This window comes from Colletotrichum graminicola, assembly GCF_000149035.1.
Source record: "Colletotrichum graminicola M1.001 genomic scaffold supercont1.30, whole genome shotgun sequence".
Taxonomy (NCBI): domain Eukaryota; kingdom Fungi; phylum Ascomycota; class Sordariomycetes; order Glomerellales; family Glomerellaceae; genus Colletotrichum; species Colletotrichum graminicola.
The window spans coordinates 287446-306691 of NW_007361034.1; the positions used below are offsets into that span (position 1 = coordinate 287446).

The window sequence follows — 19246 nt, forward strand, 5'->3', positions numbered from 1 at the left end:
CCGTGGCGGTCGACGAGATGGTTCTCTCTCCCCTGCTGCCCGGGACCATTTCAACGACGAGGAGAGGCTTGAAAAGTCTTGCCTTGTCCTCCTGTCTTTTTCGCATGCTGCTTGACAATATGAACTGCCCTCCAGTACGACCATGGCCGCGTCTTCTTCCCCTTCGACGGATACCGCTGTCTTGATGATCAGCGTCTGGAGAATCGGCGTGGCGACGCACAGGCAAGGGGCCGTCGATGTCGAACCGACATTATGAGAAGCCCCCAATCCTACCCAGGCACGACCCGGGGTGCGGCAAGTGGGCGGGCTTCCGCACCATCGACGAGAAGACAGGCGTCAAGCGGCACACCAACCTCGCCAAAGGGTATACCGTCTTTTCGAGGAGCGTTGACGAGGCCGAGTCCTCTTAAGCTTTAAGCTCTACTGGTGTGGCCTGGGCCCTCCCTGCCTGATCTTGCCTATGGCGTGTCTGTGATATATCTAGAGGCCAACAGCAATGATTCTGCGATCTCGGACCTAGAATGGAGGTGTCTTGTTTGGCCGAACACAGACCTCTTTTGTAGCCTCCAAGAGCCATTTAGTCTCCCTCGAGGCCCTGGGCGCCCACGGGTGAACATTCCCGAGCTCTGCCGTCTCGGCAGATAGATAGTGCGTTGCCCACCATGTTGAAAAAAATGTAGGAGGATACATGGAAACTCGGTCAACATATCGTCTTGAAAGGGATTGTGGAAGGTTCATGATTCGGCTTGCATTTTGTCCAGTCTGTGTTGAGGGTCTTGTCATTCGGCACTGCAGATACAGAAGAATGTGTTGGAGGGATCTCGTATAGAGACTGCCTAGCCTCGATGAAGAGCAGTCTTCGAGAGGGCCATTCCTCGCCACCTCACTTTGACACTGTACATGGGCGTGTGTTTCCGTTCATGTATACATAATGAATACACATTGGTTATGCCATCGTTCCAGATCCAGCCTAGGGCCCCGCTCTTGTATCCAACTTAACACCAACTCACAACCTTGAAGTAGTCATCAAGGCCGCTGTCGAGAAAGGCAAAATTCGAGAGAACAAAGAAGCACCCGCATTCTGCTGCTGTCTGGGCTCTCCAGCTTTTACGGACGTGTCCAATCGTGTATACTCACGAACGAGCAGGACTGATACGGGGGTGTGTGTCGTCCCAGAGTATCACTGTGCCTCTCAACGCCAACCTGTATGGTCAACCTAAACCCATCACTTGGCCATACGAAACAAGCCCGCCAAGGCCGGAATATGTCGATTGGCTCTGTCGATACACTACGAACAAACCGAGCGACGACTTGCCAATCGGTGCAAGGTGTACGGCGAATGCTGACTTTCTCACGTTCGTTACCCGTGTAGCCTTGTGTTCATATCACGAACTGTCTCAGAGGGGGAAAATGTCGCCGAGGTTCACCAACTTCCAGAAACCAGCACAGAGGGACCGATATTGAGAAGTCAACAGGTGTAGAAACGTGGTCGGGGAGGCGGTCGCTCCGGCCTATGGGATTTGTTGCCGAACCGCGAGTAAGTCGAAGCAATGCTTCCGATGTTAGACCGCCAGGCCTAGCCTCGACTCTCGCAATGGAACTACAACACGTCTTGGGAAACGTTATGGCCTCCTCCACGGGATCGTCTTCGAAAATAATAGTCGAGTTTCCGTTCAGAGACTCGTCGCTGTTGATACGTACGGCGGATGAAGCGAGAGGCCGGGCTTGAACGAATACGCCATCAAAGAAGCACGAGTCATCCGCGGCGATCAGAAAGCGGAGGGAACGTTCACACCAAAGTGTGCGGCGTCAGGGCCATAAAAAAAAGCCCAAATAGCCCGGTGTGGTTTGCTGGGGTTTCAACACTGGCCGCGTGGTTGAGGGCACGAAGCCAGCCAGTACATCGTCGGAGCGGAGGGCAAATCGATCGATCCCATTTGTATCAGCTTATGGTCACCAGCCAATTTGGCTAGCTATCTGTCCAGGATTGCCCGAGCGGGTGTAGTCAATATTGACTGCCAGCTATTACATACGCCATACCCTAACGCATGAAGGCGGTGGCAGGTGGCCACCCTGGTCGACCCGGCGCGGACTACACTCCGGTCGACACCACGGAACACGGATGGGCAAAAGACATGGCAGGCGAGACTTGACGAGTTGGGCGAACGGGCGTGGAGGTAGGCGAGGTTTGCGGAAACGGTGGCTTCTGAGTACACGGGTGCGCCAGTCCCAAAGGTTATGTCATTTATAGAGTTGAAGTCGAACACTGGGGCGGGTTCTTGGACCCTTCCTCCGTGGCCCAAAGTTTGAGCTAATCTCTGGTTAATCAAAGGGTTTACTCGAGTGGCGAGTTGCTGGCTCTTTGGCCGTTCGTTCCGGGGTTGGGGAGAGGGAGCTCTGGTGTGAGCCGTGATACGCAAAGAATGCATTGATGCTTCCGACGCGTGATTGGGGCTCGGAGTTGCGGGGGGGGGGGGGGGGGGGGGGGGGGGGTTGCTGTGTGCGGGACATCAAGACATGTCAAATGAATGGACAATATATGCGGCGGCGGTAACGAAGAGACCTTGAGCTGCAGCGAGCTTCATGTGGACGGGTGTTTGGAGTTCTATACAAGGTTCACTGATATAAACTGGGTTTTGAAAGCGCAATCTTGGGACTGGCATGAAGCCTGGCCCGAGGGCGTCACACCAGCCGGGTGACAGGTCGTAACACTAGAGGCAGAATTACTCCCTGGGAAGATGCTTAAGATTGATGAACATATCATGTCAGCGATCCAGCGAGGATCGCGGCGGGAGGCAGTAATACTGGCGAATCCCCAGAGCATGCACGTCATATCGAAAAATGCAACCGCTCGGGGAGAAGGATCGCGGGGTGAGTTTTTGGGGTCGTCGATGACGTAAAAGCGAGCTGGAGGAGGTGGTTGCGGCAAAGAACGCAGGGCGACCATGCGCGCGGCGGACGGACCGAGTGACGGAAGTGTCGGGAGTTTGATTCAGCGAAGGCCACACGACACGACCGTTGGGCCGACGGCGGGCCATTCAGCCTGTTGGGCACCCGGGGGGGCCGGAGAGGGGAAACCGCATACAACCAACGGCCCGATTTATTCTTTAAAATTTTATTTATTTATTATTTATTATCATCTTCAAGGAGGGGGGACGTTTCGCTCTCGATGGCGGTACCTGAAGGCGGCTGGGAGCTGTTTTGGAGCATCCAGGCAGGAACCGGTTCCGAAAGCAAACGTCACGGATTGATTAGGCCGCTGGCTAATAACAATAACAAAGGACCTCGAGGGGCACCGATCTCGATGAGAGAGGCATCGAACAGGCGTCGACGTCCTTGCATGGCATCGGACGGTGGACCCGGCCATTGACGGGCATGGTTGAGGGCGGTAATGGATGGGTTCGTCGGTGCAATCCAGGTGGACGCTGGAAAACGACAGGGTTAGGGTCCTCTGGAGATTCGGGAACCGGAAAGCGTGTTCGTTACCTGGCCGCATGAGAGAGGGGGTAGGGGTAGAGGGAGAGAGAGAGAGAGAGAGAGAGAGAGAGAGAGAGAGAGAGAGAGAGAGTTTACGAGTAGGCAACTGCGAGGCAAGCGAGAGGACGAAGAAGAAGCTCCAGGCCGACGCATGGCACGGCATGGCATGGCATGGCATGGCGCTGGAGTACCTAGGTAGGCAAATGGCGAGTCAGCTTGCGTGGATGGAGCGGGATGACACACGACGTGGCAGGTTTGGATTTCTTGCAGGTTCAGCGCGCGACACTGGGTTATTCCCTTCCGCAACGTCCAGCGTGCAGGCCCATCCGCTGTTGGGCATTCGGGCACCACGACGGCTTGGCCTATCAAGACGAACCTCATCTGCAGTTGTGTGCACTTGGCTTTTCTTCCCTTGCAGCACACCCGATCTCTCCAAAGTGCAGGCTTACTAGTAACTCCTCACTCAACCTCCACAATGCGTCGTCCCTGAGGTCCAGTATGCCAGAAGATGTGGTCGTGACAGCTGCCCAGGTACGCAGACGTATGGACCCTACTATGTACAAGGTGTACGCTGGTGTATATGAACAGCATGCGGATACGGCAATCACAGTGACACCCGACTGCTCCCACTTACAAGAGCAGCGCAGTAGTCCCCACCGCAAGGGGTGAGGTGGCAGAGGTACGGATGCCCTTCCTTCTAAGGCAGAACGCATATGAAGACCAACAACCTGGAGCAGGGAACCGGCGACTAATGTACGAGATGAGGGCTAGCCAGACGTTCCGCAGCCGACCGGAGCAACTGCTGCGATGCATTGTGGGAAGCAACGGGAAACGAAGACGATGGCCTGTCGACTGCAGAAAAGAAAAAAGAAGGGGGAAAAAATGGTACGGGAACCGTCGTGCGTGCATGCATGCGTGTATCCATCCATCCATCCCACCACCCATTCATCGTTCCTGCTTCACTTCACCTCACTTCAGTCAATGTGCCTTCCTATCTAGTGGCCTCCTAATTACTACTACTACTACTACTACTACTACTACTACTATCTTTAGTGTCCACCACCCACCACTCTCTTGCTCTTCACTCTCACTCTCATTCTCACTCTCACCCGCCTAAACCCAAAAAAACTCTCTCCCGGACTCACCTCGTCATATTATGCTTTGCCCGACACGTGAACCACCACCATCTCGAATTCGACTAAGCGCCACCACTGGACAAGCGTTGCTCCCATCTTTTTGACTTTCTTCTTCTTCTTATTCGTTGTTGAATCAGGGGAAGCCTGCTGCGCCTACGACCGTGAGTGAGCTTGTCGCCACCGCCTTCAACTTGAGATGCATTCTTGATCTCCTTGGCATCATCTCACAGACGTCCGCCACACAGACATCCGTTTAATCCCCCGACCTACCACGCCAACTACAACGTCAACAGCATCATCAACAACAACAACAACAACAACAACAACAACAACAACAACAACAACAGCCCTTTGATCCGGCGGCCTCTCTTCGCTATTCTAAGGCTTCGTGGTCGAGGTAATGCCTCAAACGCTACCATAGTTGCGAAATAACCTACAACCACTGACAGCCTCACACTACCGGACGACATTGGGCCGATGCTGAACGTATCGCTCCACCTGCGACAGGCGCATTCCCCGTGACGCGCGCCCATGGTGCGCAGCCACCCGACTGACGAGTTCACTCGCGCCCTTTCTCGCCCGGGCCCCGTTCAACCCAACAAACAGTTTGCTTGTTTGTTTTTATCCCGCCCGCATCGCAACAACTCGCTCTGAGCGGGCAACACCCCGCCTTCGAGCACCGTCACCAGTAATTCATTCATGAGCTATGGCCGACGTCAAAGAAGGAGGCAGGGAGGGTCGCAGCGAGAAGAAGAGCTTCTGGGGCAGCATCTTCCGGAACAGGAGCCTCGTGAAGAAAGGGAGACTGGTATGGCGAGCCTTTCAAGCACTAAGCTGTCGTGGAGACAGACATGCGCGCCCCATGCCTTGACGGCTTTCGTACTGACTCTGGGTTACAGGAAAACCCGGAATCGCGCAGAGCGAGTGACGGAGATGTCGCCCCGCGCAGACGTCACTCCGTCGCCGACATGCGCAAGTCCCCGAGACCAGCCGAGTCTCCGAACGGCCACCCCGATCACCCGGATTACCGTCGCTCCCGCCGGCGGCCTAGAAGGCCGGACCCCGCCCGAGCCAAGGGGAAGGGCCGCGCACATCCCCACGGGGGTCTCTTCGAATCGGGACCGCTGACAGAATGGCCGCCGCCCGGAATGTCCAGCCAGGAAGAGCTCACTCTCGGCCATGCCATGGAGCTCGTCTCTCGCGGTGTCCCCGCTCACAAGGGACACAAGCGTCCGGTCCCGCACGCGTCGGATCACTATTACGCCCTGTACACCACCTCGGCGGGAAACCAAACCGACGAGTCCGACGTGGCCAACCTGCACGACTCCATGACCCAGCTGATGACCCTCCGTATGCAGGGCGGTGGTGCGGCCATCTATCCCTGGGAGACTCTCGAGCAGCCGAGCTTTGCCTTCTTCTACGGACAGCAGCCGGGCACCATCACGTTGAATCAGTGGGCTTCTCTATCTAGCATTGTGCCGCCCACTATCGCCCTGAGAGATTCCGGCGTGGCGGCCCGAGAGGTTGATCTGGCCCGTATTTTCGAGCGCCTGAAAGAGTTGGAGTCTGGCCTCGAGGACGACGACACCGAGTGGATGTACAAAAGCTTATACCGCCGCTTTCTCCGCGACCCCGACAAGCTGATGAACCCGCACAAGGGACTCGAGAAGCAGATCACCGATCTGATCATGGTCTTGTCTCGGCCGGACTGGATTGACTTCACGAACCTCAAGAACCAAGTCGTCACTCGCTTTATTTTCGACCCGGGCCGTGCAAGCCAACATCAGTACATCAAGTTCTGCCACCAACTTGTGCTCAGCATGGAGCTGGATTTGCGTATCAACTCACGGCTGCATGGCGAATGGGCCAAGGAGAAGTTGCTGCCTCAGCTGCCGCCCACCATCCAATGGGATCTTGCGCTCGCGAGACGTTGGCGGGAACACGTGAGGATCGAGGGCTATGGCAAGACAGTGGAGCAGAGTAAGTGAGCGGAACCTGCTCGAGAAGCAAGGCTAACGTGCGTCGCAGTCAACCTACGCTTCAGACTCAAAAAGCGGCAGATCAAGATGCTGCGGCGCTTTGCCCAGATGATGAAATGGCCGAACCTGGGCCAAGCTCTCGACAAGATGAAGCAGATGGACATGGAGGCGTCTCTCGACATCATCAGCTCCGATGCCTTGGCCTTCTTTAGCGGCCTCGTGCTACCCGGGGTAGGTTATTATATCCGTTCCCGGCCGGTGCTCCGACTCGACTAACGCTGAAAAGCCCACGTTCCCGTTCCTTATCATGAACACTCTCATCGACATTGATCCGGACAAGGCTACCGACTCGCTCGCCATGATGACGCACCTCCATCCCCATTGCGGGTTTCAGTACAGGAACAGTTACACCTACTGGACTGCCGCCTCCATCGTCGGAAAGGTACTTGCGCCTACATGTCGGTCCCTGGCAGGCTGGGTCGGACCAGCCCGTCCGACCACGGACCTCGGGCGGTCTCAAATCGCCCGCATCCGGTCCCGCCGCCCTCGCCAGCGCATGACACCAGAGGATGTCCAATCGATGAGCGAGCGATCCGATCCCCTTGGACCTCCGGCGGAAGTGTTTCCTGTCAAGGAGTACAAGCTCGTGGCGCCGGACGCAGACGACATAGTCGATACGGTGCGCATCGAGCTGCTCAGCTTCAGGGCAGTCCCCGTCCACTTTCAGGAGCCACCACCGGTGCCGAAGACATTCGACGCAACTGTCCAGTTCGCCGTCGACGGGGTCTCGTGGCCTATGCATTTGACCTACGACGTTTCCTTCATCTCGGCGTGGCCTTGCTCGGACGGCCCGCACCCGCTCTTCTTCGATTACATTTTCCAGACCGTCAAGGCAGACGAGGTTATGAACATCAAGGACTGGGGCGGACTATACGGGCAGTCTCCAAGCGCGCGAACCTCCAGGACGAGCTCCAATGCAGGCCCGCACACCACGAGTAGCCAGGATCAGATTGACGAGGAGCAGGTGTTGGTGGTGGAGGCGTTCGGAGTCAGAGACAATGAGGTCCTGGCTCGCGCCTGGTGTTCGCACTGGGGGCTGAGCGCCGTGGTTGCAGATATTCGAAAGACCTGGTGAGTCACTCGGAGGCAGGGTGTTCATTTTGTGCCTGCATGTCATTTTTCCGAGTAGCAGGACTTTCTTGGCTAACGTTGAATAGCATGGCATGCGCTATCCGCGAGGCGTACGCTGCAACACTGACGGTTGTGATCCTTGTGGACGACCAGGAATACAACGCGGACGACTGATGACAATTGCACGATCAAAACGATTTTCTTCTCTTTCCTTTCCTCTGGTTATGATGATGAATAGATAAAGTTTAAAAAAGGAACAGGCGGTGTCGGGAACGATACGATGGCCACCTCGGCTCGTGCTTTTTTCTTTTCTTTGTTGGGATTTTAAGATACCACAGCGAGTCTTGTTTTCGTCCGTGTAGATTTCTTGGAATATGGGACTAGCAAACACACAAGCACCGAACAGGTCATGTTTTGCGAGGAGAAGGGGGAGATGTAGCGAGGGGGGGGGGGGGGGGGGGGGGGGCCCCAGCCAGGCTCCAGGGAGGGATCTTGCGATGGATTGTGAAATACCCATGACAGAGTGCATTTCTTGAGCGTTTCGTTGGGTACATGCGGATACTGTTTCTCCGCCTGACTATAATTTCACCGGGTATTCTATATCGTACATTGTTATTTGTGGCTGTGTGCCCTTCCTGCTTGATCAGGCCCCCTCCGGGTCCCCGAGGACGGATTTGAACGCCGCCAGGCTCCGTTCCCAAACCCCTGCGCCATGGCCCTCGGCCCAGGCGGCCACCTTCTCGACGCCCTCGAGGTCCTCCTTCATGCGGGCCTCGTTCGTGGTCCCGTCCAGCACGCTCACCCCCCTCAGCCCCAGCACGAGCGCGTACATGGCGACCTCGTTGCTCACTCCGGCGCCCTCGGCAACCCTGGCGACAGCCTCGCCCCTCACCAGCGGTGGGTTCGCCGTCAGCGTCCAGAAGGACTGGAAGTTGATGCCCCTCTCGCGGCAGAAGACGCGGACGGGGGTGTTGTAGGCCTCCTTGGGGTTCAGGCGGTTCTGGACGACGACGGGCTTGACGGCGGCGTCGGCGCAGAGGGCGCGCAGCTCGTCGAGATGGACGTTGGAGATGCCGAGGGTGCGGATGCGGGACGGGACGTAGGACTCCAGGGCGCGCCAGGCGAGGAGGGTGTCGGCGTAGGAGGGGTAGGGGGCGTGGAGGAGGACGCAATCGAGGTAGAAGCCGCCGCCGCCGCCGTCTTCGTCCTTGGCTGCGGCGGGCGCCTCCTCCCGGGCGAAGAGGTTGCCGGGAACGGAGAGGTTGTTGAGGGACGAGGCGACGGAGGCGTGGACCTGGTCCGGGATGGGCAGCGCCGAGGGCGAGGGGGAGAACTTGGTCTGGATGTAGAGCGCCGAGCGGGGGACGCCGTGTGTCGGGTTCTGGGCGAGCCAGGCGCGGAGCCCGGCGCCGACTCCTTCTTCAGAGTAGTGGTGGGATGCGGCGGTGTCGAGGGCGCGGAAGCCGGCGGACAGGGCGGAGGCGACGAGGGGCGCGGTCTGGGACTTTTTCCAGGCGGTGCCGTAGATCAGGCGCGGTATCGGAGCGACGGTGTTAGTCATGGCTGGCAGGCTAGAGTGTTTTTATTCTGATTACAGGTATCAAATGTCGAGGTGTGGGTGATTGGGGATAACGCGACGTCGATGAGGTTATCCGGGCAATGGCAATGAGGCTCAAAGAGCGGCCGTGACGCCTGAAGGAATGCGAATTCAAAGCGTCAATCGGCCGACAAAATCAATCATGGGTGTGTCTAGGTTGTCAATCAATCTCATAAACCTACAAGTTTTCTCATCGCCAGGTAATTAGCTTCCATGGCCTGCAAAATAGGTCGTCACACACCCCTCAAAGGCATCGATGCACTGAAGCTTCTTCGATGACGTCTGTCTTATCGGCGATAAGAGAAAGCCCCGCCGCGGGGTAAACGGTCCGATCTTCCCACCCACGACGACCCCCACCCCGCACTACCTACAATTGCTCAGCTCTCAGTGACGGGAGGGTGATGGGTGATGGGTGAAGCGTTACAGCCAAGCATTCTTTGATTTACCCGATCGCTGGAAGCTTGCCGACGGGACCGTGTCTGTTCGCCGCCGCATGTTCCTCGTCGGCAGTCGCAAGCCGTTCTGGTACCCCGCAGCAGCTCCCTCCGAGGGTTGCTGAAGTGGAGGGGGGCGATAATCGATCGATGAGTGGTTGAAAAGGGAAACGACACCCTCGCCAACTCGCATCTGTTTTTCCCATCCATCTGCTTTCTACTCTTTCTCAAGGCACTTGAACTTGAGTCTTTGATCGCTCGCCTTCTCATACCTAATTATTGGCCTTTCTCTGTCGGACGATTTTCCCGCTTCAAAAGACCGGACCACACCACACGCACCTCACCACCCCTCTAAACTCGACTTTCGAGATGGCGCCGTACACAGTCAACTGGGGCATCATGGCCACCGGCGGGATCGCCGAGAGTGAGATTCTCCTTTCTTCGCCGACGACAGCTCCGTCCAATGCCGCAGCTCCCTTACCTTTCAAGTCGCACACTCTTGCTGATCCCTAATAGCCTTTTGCAAGGACCTCCTCACCAACCCGGCCTCGCGCGACGTGACTGACGTTGCCCACCGTATCGCCGCCGTCTCCTCCTCTCGCGACTCCCAAAGAGCGCACGACTTTGTCAAAAAGATTGATGCCCCGGCCGACACGACCGTCTACGGCTCCTACGCCGAGCTCGTCCGCGACCCCAACGTCGACATCGTCTACGTCGCCACGCCGCATTCGCACCACTTCCAGAACGCCATGCTCGCCCTCGACGCCGGCAAACACGTCCTCTGTGAGAAAGCCCTGACCGTCACCGCTGAGCAGACCCGCGTCCTCGTCGAGACGGCCCGCGCCAAGAAGCTCTTCTTCATGGAGGCTGTCTGGACCCGCTACTTCCCCCTCAGCATCAAGGTGCGCGAGCTCATCTCCACCGGTGCCATCGGCAAGGTCTACCGCACCACCGCAGACTTGTCCTTCAACAGCTGCGCCGAGGGCTCCGACAAGCTGTCGTTCCCGGACTCGCACCGAATGGTGAACCCCGAGCTCGCCGGCGGCGCGCTCCTCGACCTGGGTGTCTACTCCCTGACGTGGCTGTTCCAGACGCTGTACCACCTGCAGGCCGAGAATGAGTCGCCCGAGGTCCTAGCCTCAGTGCAGAAGTATCCTGTGACCGGCGTCGACGAGACCACCACCATGATCCTCAACTTCCCCAAAAACCAGCAGACGGGCATCGCCACAACCTCGCTGCGCGTCGACACGGCACCCGACGGCAAGGGGAGCACCGCCCCGGCGATCCGCATCCAGGGCTCCAAGGGCGAGATACAAGTCGCCCACCCGGCTTACCGCCCGCTGTCGTACAAGGTGATCAAGAAGGGCGTCAAGGAGGTCGAGGTTGTCGAGTGCCCAATCCCCGAGGACGAGGCCCGTGAGTGGGGTCACGGCATGTTCTGGGAGGCCGACGAGTGCGCGCGCTGCTTGCGCGACGGCAAGCTGGAAAGCGCCTCGCTGCCGCTATCGGAGAGTCTTGTAATCATGGAGGTGATGGACAGCACGATCAAGCAAGGCGGCATCCACTACCCCGAGCTCATCACCACGCACAAGTTTGACGCCAAGAGCCCGTTGAACCTGGGAAACGCTTGAGCTGGGATGCTCTGGTAGATGGTAAGCAATATTAGAGACTGGAAGAAAGAATTTTTTTTAAAAAAAAATAGTATCAGACCACATGGGCCGCGAGGAAAAGAGACACGTCAAATGCAGACCCGGCCTTAAGGTAGATGAAGATAGATAGGCGGTACGGCACCAGGACCCCACTTCTCGGTACCATATATCGCCGCCCCGAGACCGCCGCGGATCGGGACGGGACGGCGATGTGCCGCGAGCCCAATGAACTAAGCGATTTACGGACCGCGACCGTTTCACGCCCCGGCCCCCAATGTCTCTTCTCCTTTTGTGCAAGCACAGGTTTCGGGTGGCTGACACCTGGAGAGAGAGGCCGGTCCCCAGTCTACGGTTTGATCTACTCGCACCCCCCTCCCCAAGTGCGCGGGTGTACCTTCCTTATGCGTGCGTGCTCTGCCAAACGGACTCGATCGATGTCCTTTGGAGAATTCCAGTCAGGCGCCGCCACACGGGGAGCGGGCATTTCTGACAAACATGGACGCATGCGCAATGCCTCGATTCTTTGGCCGTGGATTGAATGCGTGCCGAGCTTTCTTTTCTTTTCTTTTTTTTCGTAGGTTTATACTTGCACAAGCATCTGCAGCATAATTCCACGGCGCACACACACACACACACACACCCACACACACATACCACGACCAGCCCCCCGGGCGGTTTCTCTTGCCAATCGGAGATCAAAACTACACGGTATTGGTACCAAGCAGACGGGGGGCCGATGGTGCCTTACCTGAACCTGACGTCGCCAAAGGGCATGTCATCCGTAAAGGGGCAAGGCGTCCGGAACAAATGTCGACGTGACTAATGGGCTGCAAGGCCACCCCCTCCCGCGGCTCACCAAACGAAGCAACCATATGCGCGACTACTCCTTTTCGGCGTCACCATGCTCAGTCCAACGATTCTGCACAGAATTGTGAGTTTTTCTCCCCTCCCCTCCACTTCTTTATTTCCTAAGCTAGCAAGCCTGGCGGGCCGAGAGGTCGAGCAGACAGGGGATGAACGGGGGTGCGAACGGGCCGAAAGAAGGACTCGGGACCCCCCCCCCCCCCCCCCTTTGGAGACAATCACGCAAGATATCATTCAAGGATGATCTCCATCCGTTCGTACCGAGCCCCCGGAATTCCAAATCTCGTTTGCGCGCCAGGCTGGAATGCTGCCCTCGTCCTTGATGCTCTCTCTCTCTCTCTCTCTCTCTCTGCATACACTCCCCCCCTCACCCCCCCTCTCCTCCACATCTATATCGCGCCCTCGGAGACAACATGAGACAGGAACAAACATTGGTGAACCCCACGGATCGACCATGACCGAGGTTCGTCCACTCTGGTGCTACGCCGGTGATTAATGCGCGACGAACGACGGCGGGTGCTGTTAAGGGGGTTAAGCGTCGCGAACTGTGTGGTCGCTGCTTTGACTTGCAGGGGATGAGGGAAGGGGGCATGATGTACCCCAACTGCCGCCTGTCCTCTATTTGCCGATGAAAAAAAGACAAAGAGACAGGAATGTGGGAGTGCTCAGCAGGGCCCGCATAGGAGTGAAGGACACTACCTAGAGCAGCAACAGCAGCAGCATATTCGGAGCCGTCCCGAGCTAGCTAGACAAGGCCCCCCGGAACGCGTCTCCGTTAGAGGCCACCAGCGTTACCATGGCACACCGTGATACTACATACAGGACATGGTGAGTAGTATCCGTACTCCGTATGTATTCATACTCCGTAGACAGCTTCTCGAGCAGAATGAGGGGCCCACTTCACTCCTCTCTAATATCACCCAGCTTCAACTTGCCCGATTCGTCCGGGGGTGTTTTTCTTTTTTTTTTCACCCCAAAGGCCAAGCAAGGCCTCCAGCGGTGCAAATTGGCGGGGCTCTGTCAATTCTCCGTCGGCTGCTATCCTAAGCGCCTTATTTTTTCTGCCTCCTACAACCACACCGCCCGACCGACCGACCGACCTGAGTCACTGACGTCTGCAGCGCACGAGCCTCGCCGACGGCTCTCGGGGTCTCCCGCTCGTTCATTTCATCTTTGCACCCCCACAAACTACTCTCTTGCATCGCAACAGGAGAAAAGGGGGGGGCGTGTGTGTGACCAGTTGTAACCTACCTACCTACCTACCTGCAAACCCGAGGCAAGAGTCAGACTCAAGACACACAGACATCCATCCAACCTCGCGCTCCATTCTCGTTCTAGCTTTCCAAACGTCTCAACATTTACATATCAAGCTTAACGGGACCGCCGGTCAGGGGCCTCGAGGTAACCCTCCCTCTTTCCCCCTTTTCCCGGCCCCTAAACCTGTCAGCCTCTTCTCGGCAGGCAAATTAGAGGGGGGAAGCTTTCGGCCAGTAGCTATAGCTGCAAGGGAGGGGGGAACAGCTCCGAAAAGGGAAACCTGCTGCTGCTGCTGCGGCGCGAGCCCAACTTTGCTAGCCTAGCGCAGCCCATGGGTGTCTCGCCCGGCCCCCAACTCGGCGCCGGCCAGCCGGCCGTGCCCGCCGCTGTCGATCCCCGTTCGCCGGAGCCTCCTTCCGTCCTCGGCGACTCCTCCGTCTCGTCCAACCGCGGAAATGACGCTGTCATCTCCCAGCCGTCGACGGACGCAGCATCCCGCCAGCAACCAGCCGAGGGAGTTCAAGGAAAAGAAAAAGATGCAGCAGCAGACGACGACGCGGACGCCTACGAGTCCCGTCATGTCCACACCGTCTACGAGGCCATCGCCCCGCACTTCTCCTCCACCCGCTACAAGCCGTGGCCCCTCGTCGCATCCTTCCTGCTCTCGCTGCCTCCCGGGTCCGTCGGCCTCGACGCCGGCTGCGGCAACGGCAAGTACATCGGCGTCAACCCGGCCCTCTACATCATCGCCTCGGACCGGAGCGCGAACCTGGTCTCACTGGCGCGGAGCTACCAGCCGCCGCACTTTGAAGCCGGCGGCACTGGCAACAGCAACAACAACAACAGCAAAAAGAAGAAGAACACGGACAAGAACAGCAAGAACGAGACCAAGGAGGGCGCCGCCGCGACGTCCGAGTCTGCGTCGGCGGCGACCCGGGCGCCGAACAACCATTCGACACAAAATTAGGATGGACGGGGTTCGGATAACAGCCGGACGTTGGGCTTTCGCACGTTGGTGTAACCGTCTCATTTCAGATTGAATGTGACGTCGTGTGCACGCACACGGGCCAGCAAAGCGAATGTCCCGGTATTCTCTCTCGTTATTAGAGGACCAGGCAAAATAGGCCTAGGTCGTCGCCCTGGAGCTTCTAGTAACCCCCATACCTGTAAAAGTAAATTCTTTGTTTACACCTGGACCAGCAGTTGTTGGCCGATCAGGCTTGGCATTCTCGTTCTCAGTTTACATGAGACCATTCTGACCCTCACAGCGCAGGCGCAGTATAAGAGCGGGAAGCATCGATACCGGTTGCTTATTGTCAGAGGAATATATATTCCCTAAGGTCGTACGGCAGTGGACGTCCTCAAGCAGGGACTTATATCCTTAGCATAACCTGGAATAGCGTTCGTAGGGTGCTATATTAAATGGTGGTCTCAGGGGTAACTGGGGCGGAGGCGCTCTCCACGATCGCAGGCCATATCGCCCTGTAGAATCAAACACTCCGTGTACTTGGAATTGGAAGAAAAAACACCGGTCAGCCGAAAAATAGCATTATTATTGAATGGGTGACAGCAGGACGGGGCGGACGACAACTGACCGGGGAAGTGGAACTGGCATGGTTTTCGCCAGTGCGGCACTTGTACCGGCCATAAGTCCAGCTCTATCCATATCTTGACACTAATATTCATTCGCAGACTAATTCGGTGATTTAAGATCGTCCATGAGTCCTGCTTTCTGCGCAGCTTAACTCGTCCTTACATTCGGCACTCAAGGGCCGCGGTCCAGCTGGTCCCATGACCCCCTTTACGGTACACCGGAAATGCAGCGGGTTTCTGATTGCTGGTATGGTGTTAATGCGATCAGGTCTGACATAGTAGCGCTCAAGAGTGTTTTCGGGCATGAGGTCGCGCGGGGGGGGTTGACGAGAGGGAGGGGAGAGGGGGGAAAGGGAGGGCGTTCTAAAAGGGACCTGAAATTCTATCATGAGCGTTTCCCATCTCTTGGTCAAAGTGACATGTTCCGCCCGTCTTGCTCTTCGCTTCTTTCCGCCCCCCTCGCCTTGACCGGCGGTCCCCCCTACCCGAGAAACAATACATACAGATGAAGCCAACACCGCACGCATAAAAACACACGTACACACACCACCATGAGCCCTCTTCTCCTCCGCGTTTCCCACCTCTCGTGTGTCCTTTCCTCCTCCCGTCTCCTGCCCCCATCTGCCGGGGTACCGTGGAAGCCCGACGGCAACAAGGATCCTCATTTTTGCTTTCCGTCTCTCCATCTCTCTCTCTCTCTCTCTCTCTCTCTCTCTCTCTCTCTCTCTCTCCACACGTGCACACGTCACACACCAACCCATCCGCCGCTGCCGCCTGCCAACACACAACGTGGAATCCCCAAAGGGAGGGGGAGGGAGAGAGAGAAAGAAGAGAAGAAAGGAGGAGACCAGGTAAAAGTAAAATGAAACGAAGAAGAAGAGGACAGATGGAAGGGGGGCAGAGGAAAGAAGGCGTGGAGGATAGAAGGCCGATCCAGCACGGAGGAACCTTCTCCCCTTTCCCTCCGCCCTCCGCCCCTCCCCCCGCCATATGTGGTAACGATGTCGTAGATGAAAAAAAAAAGGCAAGGGAAAATACTCGAGACGAAAAAATCTTGCTCCGGTCCTGATGCAACATGCTGGTGCTCCTGTTTTCGTGTCGTGCGCCGCACCCCCTACCCCTGGTCCTTCTCCTTGGACAAACACGTCTGACGATGAAAAGAAAAGAAACGAATCCTCGGGAAATTCCCCATGCTCGTCATGAAAAAAAAAAACCTCAGTAAGGGGGATAAAAAAAAATGTGACACGTGCGTTTCCCCTCACACACACAAAGAAGTTTTTGTTCCCAACTCCGAGTTCGCCGCCCCCCGGCCCCGCGCCCCTCCCTTTCCTACGTTCGCCCGTAATCTCTGCTCTAAAGTCATGCAATACGCCGCCGATCCATCTCCTCCTGCCGGGGGTCCATGTGCCGTCGCCGGCTCGTCTCCCTCGAGCCCATCATCTCCGTGCCCGGGCTCGCTCGTCGCTTGGCCCCGGGAGGCTCGTGGGGCGCCGGGTAGTGGAGGGCGGGGAGTAGCGGTCCCGGGCTCGCTCTGGCGCTGGGTACGGGGCTCGCCGTGGGCATGCCTCCCAGCGCGTAGGCCGGGGTGCTGTACGGGCTCATGCCTGTCGTCAGTTCGGCCACCCCCGGAAGCATCCCGGAGCTTCGGCTCGGCGGGAGCCCCTGGATCGGTGCTAGCCCGGGGCCGCTTTGCGTCATGCTCGCCATTTCGTTCGGGTCTGGCCCCATTGGCGGCGGCGGCGGCGGCCTTCCGGTAATGCTTTCGCGTCGGGCGGCGAGGGCTCGTCCGCCGGGGATCGGCGATATGCCCGGCGGTGGCGGTGGCGGTGGCGGTCGGCCGTATCGCGGGGAAGGACCGCCAATGTCCCGGGGCAGGCTGCCCTGTGACTGTGAGTGCATGTGGCCGCGGGAAGGCGAGTGTCGGTGACCGGCACCCGGTTGGTCGACGTTGACGGCCGTCAGAGAAAACGGCACAACACCGGCCCGTCGAGCCATGTCGGCTTCGCCAAGCTGCCAGTGCATGGCCTCGGCGGCTCGCCAAGGAACGGCCATCTCTTCCGCAACCTTTGCCCACATCTCCGGCTTGAACCTGACTCACGCGTTAGTTCCCTTCTTCGCGACGGCGGGGCATGGGGGGGATTGCAGCTGTCTCGGACGATCGCTGCTGCTGCTGCTGCTGCTGCGTTCCGGATCGTACCTTTCGTAAAGCCGCGCGAGCTTGTTTTTCCGCTCCTCGTCCCACTCACTCCGCCTCTCGAGGTAGTTCTGGTAGTGAAGCCGGCAACTGATGGCGCTTCGTCCCGGAAGACGTTTCGAAATGTCTTCCCACTTCATCCCGCTCCCCCGAAGTTCGATGATCAAGGCATCTTCCTCCGGCGACCACTTGCTCTGCTTTTTGGCCGGAGACTCCGCTACGTGCGGCGGCATGGCACGTTTGCCGCTCGCAACTAGGCCCGGCGCTATGGGTGGCGGGCCATACGGAGGTAGCCCGCTGACAGGCGCCGTGGTCGCCGTGGTTGCGGTCGTGGACGGGTCTGAGGAGGATCGGGTATGCTGGGGCGGAGCGGTGGAGGACTCATCTGAGTCAGGAGCCTTCAAGAGAGACGCGATATCCACGGTGACGGTTTTGCCGCCTAGGTAAGTTGGATACGGTCTTGTGTCATGGGCGCGATAGACGCGCGCCAGCTTTTCGGTTTGCGTGGCACCACCCGGAACGGGCAGCTGTAAAGGAGGAAAGTAGCTGATGGTCGATTATGTGTCCCAAAGTTTGCAACTGGGACCGTCGTTTCGATGCTCGTCCGGATTACTGTTTTGTCTTTGTAGGTAAAGGGGGCCTAGGAAATCGGCTTGCGGGGAAGGCGGCGGGTGCGGGCTAAGACGGAGCACGGGGTCGACGACGTCGGCGGAAGGTTTGGTGATAACGGGCCAGCTGCTAAACGCAAAGGGGGGGGGCAAAGGTTTCTTTTGTGTGAATATGCTCCCCTGAATAACAGGCGACGTTGATCTCAATGTTGGCAAGTTTGGCAACAGAAAAGAACCCCGAAACGAAAAACAAAAAGGTTCGTTCCGTATAATCCTGGTGAGTAGGGTAGAGGGATGGGGAGGGAGGAAGATCTGAAAAGAGGAAGAAAAGGATCCGAATGTAGATCAAGATGGCGGCGTAGGTGGTGTTTTGAAAGAAGTCATCAACATGATTGGGCCAGTCCAAGAGGCCGGTGAGCAACGATGGACAATCGGGCTTGCTTGCTCGCTCGCTCGGTGTTGAAGCAGGTAAGCGGCAGGTAGGGCGGAGCAGAGAGGATAGCGGCGGCGGGAAGTATACGTCAGTCAGAGCAGGGTGCTGGAAGTCTTCATCAGAAAGCGAGGCTTTGCCAGAGTCATCGTTCTCCCACTGAGAGTCGGTAGAGGCCAACGAAGCAAGGTACAGGCCGGTCCAGGTCGGGAACTTGCGGTGATGCAGTTTGTGAATGGAAGAGAAAAAGAATTAAAATGGACCAAAGAAAGTCGCAGTTGGAGGGACGGTGATGGGTTGAAGAGGTGGAGGAGGAGGTGGGGGGACGGAAACTGGGGTCTGATTAACAAAGTGACAACCAAGCCCAAAGTACCTACTCTTAAACTGAGGAGAGGAAAGTCATCGAATAAGAAACAAGAGGAGACTTTGGGTCGAAGGCCAGGGAGGGGCGTGTCATGGGTGTGTGAGAAGAATCCCAGAATCAGCACTATAGCGACGAGCCCAGCAGCAGTGATGGAGAGCCACCGCGGTTGTGGAGAAGGGGGGGGGGAGAGAGAGAGAGAGAGAGAGAGAGAGAGAGACGAAGACGACTAAGACGTATAGGCGATTTGAATACGGAGTACGGATGGGAAAAGTGTACATGTGTGCGAAGAGCGAGAGGGTGTGGATGGGGAGGGGGAGCGTGTGTGCGGGTGTGTGTGTGTGTGTGTGGCCTTTTTTTTTCCTCCTTCGTTTTTTTGGCACTCTCTTTCTCAGGCAGGCAGAATGGCAGTACCAGAGTGGACGGTAGTGAACGTAGTAAGTAATAGGGCAGAGCGTATATGTCAAGCTTGCATATAGGGAGGGGATGACCAGTGGCAGATGATGGGATCTTGTTGGTGCCGCCGCCTGTCCCTT

At 57.4% G+C, this 19246-nt stretch overlaps 5 protein-coding genes across 5 annotated transcripts; 3 read left to right on the forward strand and 2 right to left on the reverse strand.

The window, feature by feature from the left end:
* Window positions 1–5319: 5319 nt before the first annotated feature.
* On the forward strand, window positions 5320–7897 carry GLRG_07354 (uncharacterized protein; the record flags this gene model as incomplete). The annotated part of the gene is made up of 5 exons (XM_008098039.1): window positions 5320–5421; window positions 5513–6593; window positions 6642–6823; window positions 6879–7723; window positions 7810–7897. 5 exons carry the CDS (start codon window positions 5320–5322, stop codon window positions 7895–7897), a joined length of 2298 nt encoding a protein of 765 aa, XP_008096230.1.
* Window positions 7898–8366: 469 nt separating this feature from the next.
* On the reverse strand, window positions 8367–9284 carry GLRG_07355 (aldo/keto reductase; the record flags this gene model as incomplete). The annotated part of the gene is made up of 1 exon (XM_008098040.1): window positions 8367–9284. The coding sequence occupies one exon, from the start codon at window positions 9282–9284 to the stop codon at window positions 8367–8369; it is 918 nt and encodes a 305-aa protein (XP_008096231.1).
* An 839-nt stretch (window positions 9285–10123) lies between these two features.
* On the forward strand, window positions 10124–11385 carry GLRG_07356 (oxidoreductase family protein; the record flags this gene model as incomplete). The annotated part of the gene is made up of 2 exons (XM_008098041.1): window positions 10124–10178; window positions 10271–11385. The coding sequence occupies 2 exons, from the start codon at window positions 10124–10126 to the stop codon at window positions 11383–11385; spliced, it is 1170 nt and encodes a 389-aa protein (XP_008096232.1).
* Window positions 11386–13855: 2470 nt separating this feature from the next.
* GLRG_07357 (uncharacterized protein) lies at window positions 13856–14491 on the forward strand (the record flags this gene model as incomplete). The annotated part of the gene is made up of 1 exon (XM_008098042.1): window positions 13856–14491. One exon carries the CDS (start codon window positions 13856–13858, stop codon window positions 14489–14491), a length of 636 nt encoding a protein of 211 aa, XP_008096233.1.
* Window positions 14492–16476: 1985 nt separating this feature from the next.
* Window positions 16477–17544, reverse strand: GLRG_07358 (myb-like DNA-binding domain-containing protein; the record flags this gene model as incomplete). Its single annotated transcript, XM_008098043.1, has 2 exons — window positions 16477–17206; window positions 17315–17544. The coding sequence occupies 2 exons, from the start codon at window positions 17542–17544 to the stop codon at window positions 16477–16479; spliced, it is 960 nt and encodes a 319-aa protein (XP_008096234.1).
* Window positions 17545–19246: the final 1702 nt, after the last annotated feature.